Below are 10,578 nucleotides of genomic sequence, written 5' to 3'. Positions count from 1 at the left end.
ATAAAGTCTCTGTTTAGAGTGATAAATCATAGCGTTCAAAGTCTAATGGTAAGAGAAGTTGCCCATCATAAACTTTGACAACAGGTCAAGGACTTCCAGAAAATAAAGTAGTAAGAAGCTCCCTCTTCTCTTGCTTTATGCTTCTCCCCAATCTGGGCTTTCAAGCAGGACAGCTACTGAAGGTCATGTTATTAGTAATATTGATATATTGCTCAAATCTGAAAGGGTAGTACATAAGGAATTGGAATAAACAAAAGGGAGTGAAACCCCAGAGATATCCATTTTAATATTTTTGAAAAACAAAGAGAACACAATTGTTCAATTTTAAAATGTCACTGTACAAAAAGAGAAGGGCTGAAGTTTCAGTAAGAAAATTGTGAGAAGCCCTAGTTTTAAAACCTGGGAATAAAGAATACCTTTCCATATTACACTTTTTAAAAGAGACTCTCCTCTTCCAGAATCTAGAGGAAAAACAAGTTGAATACCAGGACACTTTCGCAGGAGTGTTGAAACAAACAAGAAAATTTTTTATTTTGAAAATACAAAGTCTTTAAAGATAATTTTGGCTTCCATTTTCCACATCTAGGTTCATCCAACAAGATACAAAAACAAACAAAACAATAAAACAAAGACCCACGACATTATGTACAGAGCTCTAAAATGAGCTGTGAATATCTACAAGAAACTAGCGTATGCTCTTTGTGAAAGGGTGTAGTGTGTGGCTTTCTATAGTTCTCAGTCCTCCCGAAGCACAGTTAACTCCCTGGAGCTGCAGGTGCGGCTGCGGCAAGGGAAGAGCTGGGGTCAGTGAAGGGTTGGGGGTGGGACCCTCGGGTGGGAGGCGTGGAGAGGTGTCTGGGGAGGGGAGCAGCGGCGGCGGCACGGGACAGATCCTGGGCTTCTCTAGAAGTCCTGCCGCGGGGTGTGAGTCAGGCTGTGCCGCCGCAGATCACAGTTTCGCCTGAACACTTTGCCGCACTGCTCGCAGCTGTAGGGCTTGATGTCTGTATGGGTGAGAAGGTGAGTTTTCAGATTACTTCTCTGATTAAAGGTTCTTCCACATGTGGGACATTTGTGTGGAGATTCCTGTTCAGATGTGAAGCAAGCAAAGGATTAATCCTTCACACCACCACTGCACCCTTCTCAATAGTTTCTGTCTTATCGGTATCACAAGCCTTAACATAACAAGCGCACAACAACAAAAGAAGGGACTTGCAGGAACAAATCTGCTCTCCTAATCCTCCAATCACGAAAACATACGTGCAAGCACATACGGAGGCAGATTACACTGATAACTGCGGAGGCAGACCCCGGGCCACAGCCACTGCGGTGGGCTTTGCGATTTCCAGCTCTTCACATTTCACCACCATGTCACAGGCAGGAAAAGGGGGAAGGAAAAACCCTAATCCTCTCTTAAGGAACGACATTCTCCCGGGTAATAAGGCTCCTCTTTGCTGGAAAATTAAACTATTCCTCAATGTTCTGAAAGCTACAAATTATGAGGCCCCTGGGAAAGAGAGCGTATGGGATTTCACCATGCCTCCATTATCAAAATTACCTTTTATTTCCTCCCAAACACGAAAGCTTTAAACACAGGGCATATCGGATGAAAAAAATAATTCTAAAATTAGGATTTACTATAAACAGAGTGGCCTGTTCATTAAGAAAAACAGAAAAAAAAATGCTTTATGTTAAGTAAGATTAATTTATGCATTTAAAAATAAAAAGTGCTGGGGCTGAGGTTGTGGCTCAGTGCCGGAGCACTTGCCTTGCACATGTGAGGCACTGGGTTCGATCCTCAGCACCACATAAAAATAAACCAACAAAATAAAGATAATGTGTCCATCTATAACTAAAATAAAGAAATAAATAAAAAGTGCTGCTTTCCTCACCTAGAGAACTAATCTAAAAAGGGTTCTTTAAGAGACAGAACCTGACATTGAACACGTTTTGTAAAGCAAGTAAAACAAACCGGTCACTGTTTTTAAGCAAGAAAACAAACTTACCTGCATATGTAAGGTTTTGTGAACTGCTAGAGTTCTAGACTGACAAAATCCTTTCCCACACTCCTGACATTTGAAGGGCTTTTCTTTGGAATGGATATACCTGAAAATCAATATAAGGTTTCATTGAAATGGATTACCCCCATGAGGAGGGAGTTTCTTTTGAAAATTACTCAAAGGAAGTGGTGGAAGGACCAAAGAAACAGAATTTTTGTTATTTATGTTTTTAGATTTTTTTTTCTGTGTAATTCTGTTTATGGTTAACCTCAACTAACAGACTCTTCAAAACATTCACCGGGCCTTCAGGCTTTATCTACACTTGATCGCCCTCTCTGGCATATTCTGGAGCTTAAAACGCCGAGGAACCAACCCTTCTTGGCCTTCACGGTTTTCTGTGGGATTTAAATTGGCCAAATCAGGATTTAAGGCAAGGCCGAATTGCGGAGAACTGATCTCAGCGAATCCCTTAACAGCTTCAGAGGATGGGTACAGAAGTCCCACCTCTGCAAATAGCAGGTAGATTCCGAAGAAGATACTTCCACCCACACCACCGGGGAATGTTTTTAACCAGTGAAAACACTGTTACAGGTTACAGGTATTTCTTCAATTGTTATTTGTTAATGCCGAGTTTAAGGCGGGGATTGGGAGCTGTTTCTAAGTTCTAAGGTCCATGACCTCATGACCCTGGTAAATGCAACTTAGAAGGGTCCTCATTGCAGGTTCTGGGGAGGAGAGAGAAAAAGGGAGGAAGGGGACCCGGTAGAGATGGCCAGAACACATTTCTAGTAGCCGCACCAGCACCATCATGGGAAGACTCTGAGGCCCCCTACTCCCCACGGGGACTGACTGTGATGGAAATAAGATTCTAAGACCAATCCACAGGATTTTTCCTGACCAAGGATGGGGAAAGGCCATTATCCCAAACCAGAATGCAGCAGGGAACTGCTGGGGGAAACGGTAACCCTTGGGGATCGGCTGAAGCCAGTTAGGGAGGGTCTTTAAGAGTATAATCTAGATCAGAGGGTACTTTAGTGACACTTGTAATGTCTATTGGGACTCTATATCCTGGACAAATTCACCTTCCCTCTCCCAGCCAACCTCCTTCTCCATCTCACCTATGATCCCGCAGGTGATCTTGCCTCCGGAAGGCCTTGTGGCAGATGTCACACGTGTATGGCCTCTCATCCGTGTGGGTCCTCTCGTGGATGAGCAAATTGTAGGATTTGGTAAAGTGTCTGCCACAAAACTTGCAGATAAACTCTTTTTTCGTTTTGGAGGGCAACCTCCCTCGAGAGGGCTTTCTGTCCGGAGTCAATTTACTGAGGCCCGAGATAGGGCTACCCAGCCCTGGGCTCAGCTTGGTTAGATCTCCCATTTTAGGGGGATCCTCTTGTGTGGCGGCCACAGCCAAGTTGGCAAAGTCAAAACGCGGCCGGTCCTTGTGCAGGGCTGGGAGGACGTGGGCAATGGCCCCCTGCTTGGGGTGGAATAGGTGAGTGGTAAAGGGCAGAGCCGGGAAGGGGAAGCGAGCATCCACCAGACCCTGCGCCGCCGCCATCTCGGTGATGGTTGAGCGGGTGATCTCATGCACGTTGGGGTACCCCAGGGTCCAGTGGTTCATGTGCATAGTCTGCACAGCGCTGAGACCATACAGGCCCTGCAGGTGGTCCACCGCGGCAGGGAAGGTGTTCACGGCCTGCAGGAAGGAGTAATTGGTGAGCTGCAGCGATGGGTGGAGTGGGATGGGCGCCGGCAGGGCCTTGCTCCCCATTTTCCTGGATGCTGGGGGGCGGAGGGAGCCGCCCCTTTCTTCCAGGGCTCAGAGATGGGTGGGCGTGGGGCTCCGGGGAAAACACAAGGAAACCAGAGCTCGCGCAGAAAGCCCTAAAAATGGCAAGGGGAGAGAGGAAGAGATCGTGACTATCATCCAAGCCAGTTCCCTGGACCCTTTGGTTCCCGAGCGGGTTACCACATTTTCCAAGTTCCTTTCCCACTTCTAAGACCCCCAAAAGGAGCCGTGAAGGGACAGCATAACGTCTTGCCAGCGAGTGCTCAGAGTCCTGGACTCCAGGATAGTAAGTGTTCCTCGGGTCAGCGGGGCGCCCGCAGGAAGAACGAATTCCTGGCACACACAGAGCAGAAGACTCGTCCGTGGAGAAAGAAAGGTAGGTCCCCAGGCTAGCCCACCCACCCCCACCCTGTCAGGCGAAGCTCAGTCAACCGCGACCGCTGAGACGCCGACGTCTGCGGCCGGGACGGAGCCCTTGTCGCCAAGGCGCCTCCAAGCTCCCTGGGGAACGACGGGTTGTAGGTCCGACTCCGGCTCGAGGGCCTGGTTCAGCCCCGGTGAAAACTACTCCTTTTGCGGTGCCCGCCGCCTTTCCCGCTTCCCCGGACCACGCCGGGCGTGTGAGAGGGCAGAGGGGGCGCGCTCAGTCCTCCTGAACCAGAGGGCCCTCGAAGGGCTCGGCTTCGCCCCGCGCTGACCTCGGAGGTTTTCTTTTTCCTTCTCTGCCTCAGTCCCATTTATCAGTAGTGACGGGCAGCAGGAAAGAAAAGTGACACCTCAGGGGCTGGTTCGGCCTGGAATCACCCCCTCCTCCTTCCCAGGGGTTGCTTCCCCTCCCACCCCCCACCAAGATCCCTTCCAGATGGTGCAGACTCCCGGGGGTGGGGTGGGGCGGAGGACGTCCCCGAGGCCGGAACCCCTTTTCCCAGACTGAGCGCCAAGCTCTCAGGAGGCCCTAGCGGCTTCCTGGTCTGGCACCAGGAGCAGCCCCTACACCCGGGAGGCCCCTAGAGAGTGGAGGAAAGGAGAGGGCTCCCTAGGGAGGCAGAGGGAAGGAGCTGCAGGGGAACCGCGGCAGGCTGAGCACAGAGCGGCCCTGCGGGCCTGGAGGTGTGTGCGGCGGCGCTCCTGACACCAGGAAGGCCAGATCGGGGTCTGCGCCTGGGCCTAAGCAAGGAGGTCCCAGCTCTGTGTCCTCGGGTTCTGATTTCAGACTCAGGCACCCTGGAACACCTCACCGCTTTCTCGGCGGGCCCACCGTCTCGTCTCCCAGTGCCAGCCCCCTTTAAAAAGTCGGTTCTCCCAGTCCCGTGGATCTGGGCCTTCCTTTGGAGGGCGGCCTTCCAGATGCGGGACTTCAGGCTAAGGGCTGCCCCGGGAGGGCTAGGCTGACGGGTCTACCAACAACTGCGGCTCCGGGAGTTTGAACCCAGCAGGAAGGTGGGAGAGCATGTCCTGCACTCCCTGCCCATCCACTCCTTTCTGCGCCTGAATTTTTTTTTTTTTTTTTTTTTTTTTTTCCTGCAATATGTGGTAAAGTGGTGCTTGTGACTCCATCTGAGGGCAGACTTTGGGAGCTATGCTAAAGACACAGCGCTCTGGCAAAAGCTGAATCTGGCTGCCCTCGTGGGGCCCACACCTTCCTCCTCTGTTTGGAACAGCTCAGAGACAGAGATTTATTAATGAATGGCTTCTGCCTGGTGGTATGTGGTCTGGGAGTTCAGGCTAAAAGTTAATGAGAGGTGTATAACAGTCAGAGGGTCTCAGTCAAACCATTCAACCGAAACTGTAAACCCCCATTAGTAATAAACTTTCCCACCACAAATCACTATTCACTTTTGATCAGGAGCAAACCTCAAGTCTTCTCCCAGGGAATTAGGAAAAAGGGATTCTACTAGCATCTCTGGTAATCTAGCTGATAATTTTCCTTTCCATTAAAAATAAATTTCACCTTTATTTCCTTCTCCTTGGGTAAGGAGGATTTTCCAGAGATTCAAAATACTTTCCCCCTAGTGTTGAATAGCAGTCTCTCCCCTATGGAGAGGAAACCAAAATTATTATTTGGGTGTATTCCCAGACTAGATTTCTTAGAAATAAATACAGGAGGCAAAGCACAACTCCTACTACTGTGATGTGGGGGTAGAAGGGGGATGTTGTTAACTGAAGGACTATTAGGATCTGTGGTTTTTTTTTTTTTTAATTCCAAGTACACAAAGTAAACTTTGCCATAAAGGTTACACTGTTAATTCTGCTGTCAGAAAAAAAGGAGTGCCATCTTCCTTTCCTTTTCTCAACAGTTTGTAATACAGAAATCAATGACATTATTAAAATTCAGTTTTGTGTTGGCACAAAAGTGCTACTTCACAGTGTACCTTGGTTTTAATTTGTAGGGCAGATAGTTTCTTCACAAAGGAAGAGCAAACCATTGGTGCCTTCTATGAAATCGTTTTACAAACAACAACCCTAAGTATCCACTAAATACTGTTACCATAAATAATCAGGGAGTTTAGATTTGCACACTCCTGTTGAGTTGCTGGAAATGTATGTCAAATGATATTTTAAGCCAATGCAGAGGTCTAATGTACTTTCGTTTTGTCTAGAGCTCAGCCATGTAGATCCCACATTCAGTTTCAGGCAACAACCTGATCATCCTTCTTTGCTGTCATTTTTCCACCATCCCTTTTTGGACTATTGATTACTTTTCATTTTGCAAGGAGAGAAAGTTTAACCATGAAAAGGCATATATAGACCAGTGGAGTGGAGGCTACTTTTCTTTCACATCTTCTTCATAGGAATTTCCAGGCATGTATAGGAGTTTTATAAAATATAGTTTACTAGCTGTCAACAAGGGAGATGTATACATACTAATTTCAGTTCAAAAAAACGGACATTGGTAATTTGATAAGGAGTCTCATTCTTTGGTAATGGTTTTACTACATGAGTTTTCTAAAAATAATATCAAGAATCATCTACTAAAACTTGTGTGTTGTTATCTGAGAGAAAAGACTGAGGATGGATAGTTTCACTGAATTTCAGTCCAAACTACAATAGAATTGTATATAAATCAGAGATCTGTAGTGAAAAGCAATCTAAGATCGTTTAAAAAAGAAAAAGAAAGAAAGAAAGAAAAGAAAAGCCAGACTGGATCAGGTGAATAAAAGAGAGGGGGAAAAACGGCTGCGAAGTTCCTGCCCCTTCACAGCGCCTCTGCCTTCCAAAGGAGTTAATTAAATTAAGATGCCTTCCGCATAATCTGGGTTCTGTTTCTCTCTGCTCCCTCGCTCCCCCTGCGTAATTTTCTTGTTCTGCTCAGGACTGCAGTTTGTTTAGTAGAGAAAGTAGCTGTCTGCGCCGTCGTTTCATTTCGGAAAACGCCAGCCTTCTTTTGTTCTCTGCTAACAGGTAGGGATACAGATCCTTCGCTCGCTCCACAAACACCTTTTTCTCCCTCCTTCTTCTTACAAACCCCAACTCCTTTTTCAGTTACTTCTAGCAAATCCAAGCACTTAAAGCCCTCGGGAGTTTGCTCTCTGCCCTCTCGGCCACGACAGGAGGGTGTGTGTTGGCAGGGGGGGCGGGTGGACCAGAAGGCCAATACTAGGGTGGAGAATTTCCTAGGGCTGAACTATTCCCCTGTTGAAACGCGCCTTCAGTGTCACTAGCTGGACTGGCACCGTGTGTTCCGGCCCTTCCGCGCTGAGTTGCTGAAGCCGCCCTACGACAGGTCGTCCCGGGCTTTCTAGGACAGGGGCACAAACATCATGGTGTTGTGGGCTTGATCTCAATCTACGTCTATCAACTTTTATAAAAAAATCTTGGTGAATTCTTGGGTTAAATGCCCCCCCCCGCCAAAAAAAAAAACCTTTAAAAAATAGTACAATGTGTGTGCAGTTGGGTGTTAGCTGGGCGTCTCGTGCTGGGGATCCAAGGAAGTGAGAAACACAATGCCCTGTGATTGCATTCTTACCAGTTCCTTTCACATATCTGAATTTATAGCTCGCCAGACCAAGAATGTGAGCGCCCCCTCTCCCCTAAATTTTTCTTTCCTTAGGGAGGCTACAGCCCGTTCCCAGAGTGGACACTCACCTCTGGCAGAAAGGTCTGCCTGGGCAGCGCTGCTCAGACCACGTCCAGGCAACAAGGCGCACAGCTTGGAAAGGTCATTGGGTGCACGCCGGGCAAACTTCTTCGGTGCAGAGTCCCCGAGGCAGCGGACATGATCTGGAGCTCCGCGAGGAGCGAAAGCGAGAGAGGATCCTTGTTTTCGTCAGTGTGTGGACGCGGAACGTGTAAAGACTGGGAGTACTTGGGCAGGCGCTCAGCGTTCACCCAGAGCCTCGCGCCTCCGCGAGCCTCTCGCCTCCGACTCCGGGTGAAGTCGGAGCCCGCAGCCTCGCAGGGCCATCACCGTCCAGCAGCGAGCGCGCGGAGCTCCGTCCCCGCCCGCGTCCCTCCCCAGGCTGCCTGGGGCCGCGAGTCGTGGGCTTTAGTAGCGGCCCCGCCTCCCCTTCGGGCGGGCGTCCCGCCGCCGCCGCCGCCGAGCCGGGCCCACTGCACCCTGGCTCCGCCTCCGCGCCCGGCGCCCGCTAATGGTCCACTCTGTTTACTTGTGTTTGGATAGCAACTGAGTCTTAAAGGCACAGGTTTGCTTGAGGTTTCACTGTTATAGAGACAGCCCAAGGTGACTCAATTCAAAAAGGTGACTCAATTCAAAACTCACACACAAAGACAACGCCCACCCCCTTCCTTCTTGCTGCCACTTTTCCTCATAGTGTTAGAAACAACAAATGGTTCTCTGCTTTTCAAAGATTGTGCACAGAAGACTTTTGTAGTTTTACTTGGTACGCTCGCTCGTTGGCTAATTTTCACTTCTTAACACATTTAACACAGCAATCCTCTTCAAAGGATAAAGTCAGTACTAGATTATACTCTCCAGTACATATCACTCTTCTCCCAATTTAAAATGGTTTCGTACATACTTTTGGTTGATTATGACTATACGTGTAGTATACTTTCGCCTGCTCTTTTCAAAACGAAGTTTGTTTATAGAGGTGATAATTGACTTATTTCGTAATTACTGCAAAGACATGTGGAACGTTCCAGGAGAAATTTCCAATATCTAAGCTTTAATCAACTAATGTACATTTTATAGGTAGTTCACCAACTCAGTTAAAGGGGTGGGCATCTGCAATCCACTGGCAAACAATAAAAGAATTCATCTGAAATGGGTGAAGAACACTCACTTTTTTTTTTTAATTAAGGAAATACTGTTCTAGCTTCTCAAAATATATACTAGCTTCATCCTCAGCAAAAAAAAAAAAAAAAAAAAAAAAAAAAAAAAAAAAAACTAGTTCATTGTTCAGTCACCAGGAAAATTAATCGAATTTGAAGTGCTGTGATACATTTTTCAAGTTCTTCTAAAAGTTCAGTTTTGCGTTGAGTGTAAATGTAGAACACACTTCAGCCACAATGGAATAGGGTGACCGAGTGACACAAGGGAAATGACACACACCCATTTTAAGCAGCTTCTTTTCAGATGAGATATGCCTGAGCAACACTAAATGAATCCTCCTTCGTCCCAGACGAGTCGCCAGAGGGGATTTGCGTTAGCCCAGGCAAGCCCGCGCTTTAAGGAGCGTAGATCTTCTAAGAGGATGTATAATTCAAGTGTTCCGCCAAAAGACAGTTTTGGAGGAGTTTCCCCAAAACTCATTTAAAATAATCTCAAACTCAAGGGGGAAGTGGACAAATATAAACATAGGGCTAAAAAAGTCAAAAGGTTTAAACAGTGACCGGGAAGCCAGGCAGAAGCTACATTATTTTATTAAGATAAAACTCTATTTCATTTATGCCAAGGTAGATTGAATTTTTCGTTCCTTTGGTAAAACATAATTTAAGAATAACAGATTTTTCCCCCGTTTCTTTCCAGTTTTAGATTCCCAAAGATTAAAAAGTGAGCCTGGAATGAAGACCCGAGTGCTTAATATCCTTAAATGCTTCAAAGTAAATTTGAGGAACAACATGGAAATAGCCGAATGACTGAGAGTTCAGGGGGATTAAAAAAATGTTTTCCCTAGAGTTCCATAGGGGTGCTTCCAGTGCTCAATCCTGAGCCTCAGCTGCGGGGAAGCCTGCGGTCCCCTTTCTCCAACCGCCTCATTCCTTCCGCAGCTTTTCTCAATTTGGGAGATTTGGAAGGAACTTTCTCTACTTTCAGACCCCCCCAGGTCATACACTCACGGGGTGGTGACCTGAAGAGCGTTACTACGCTTCGTATTTCCTTTTCACCAAAGTGGAGGCAAATCCCCAGCGGCGGGCTTCACACCTTTCCTGCCCTGTGTGTGTGTACGTTGGGTGCGGAACCGCGAGGTAGACAGAATTTCCCACCACCCACGAGCTGCGACCACTTCCCACAAACCTCCCGAGCATGTTTTTCTGTTTTTTTCCCCCCATAAATATGTTTACCTCGCCCACCCCAGCCTCCAAAGTTCCAAAATGGAATCTGGGCCAAGTTGGCCCGCGCGCTGTAGATCTCTGGAAAAGTAGAGAAGAATTGGTGAGATCCGACTTTGGGGGGGCAAGCCGCGTGGCCCGGGCAGCGTCTCAGCAGCCTCCAGGCAGCGTTGTCGCGATGGGCAGGTGCGCACCGGGAGCGGGGAGAGACCGGAGGCCGACTGCCGCTTGAGGCTGTACTCTGGTTTCCCCAGGCCATCTCCGCGCGCACCCGGGACTGGCCCTTAAGTTTCTCCGTGTTCTCACCCTGCAAACCCCTTGGCCAGGCCGGCG

General features: G+C 47.9%; 1 protein-coding gene across 2 annotated transcripts; it reads right to left on the bottom strand.

The window, feature by feature from the left end:
• Positions 1-571: 571 nt before the first annotated feature.
• On the bottom strand, positions 572-8,289 carry Osr2 (odd-skipped related transciption factor 2). Of its 2 annotated transcripts, none has more exons than XM_076835950.1 (4): positions 7,879-8,289; positions 3,119-3,887; positions 2,007-2,106; positions 572-1,086 (listed from the first exon to the last, which is right to left on the bottom strand). In XM_076835950.1, the coding sequence occupies exons 2-4, from the start codon at positions 3,772-3,774 to the stop codon at positions 904-906; spliced, it is 939 nt and encodes a 312-aa protein (XP_076692065.1). In that variant the 5' UTR covers positions 3,775-3,887; positions 7,879-8,289; the 3' UTR covers positions 572-903. The 2 variants fall into 2 exon arrangements, with proteins under 2 accessions (XP_076692065.1, XP_076692066.1); XM_076835951.1 differs by having other exon boundaries at positions 572-1,004.
• Positions 8,290-10,578: the final 2,289 nt, after the last annotated feature.

The sequence above is a fragment of the Callospermophilus lateralis genome, chromosome 16, assembly GCF_048772815.1.
Source record: "Callospermophilus lateralis isolate mCalLat2 chromosome 16, mCalLat2.hap1, whole genome shotgun sequence".
Taxonomy (NCBI): Eukaryota; Metazoa; Chordata; class Mammalia; order Rodentia; family Sciuridae; genus Callospermophilus; species Callospermophilus lateralis.
This window is presented reverse-complemented; position numbering and strand designations above follow the sequence as displayed.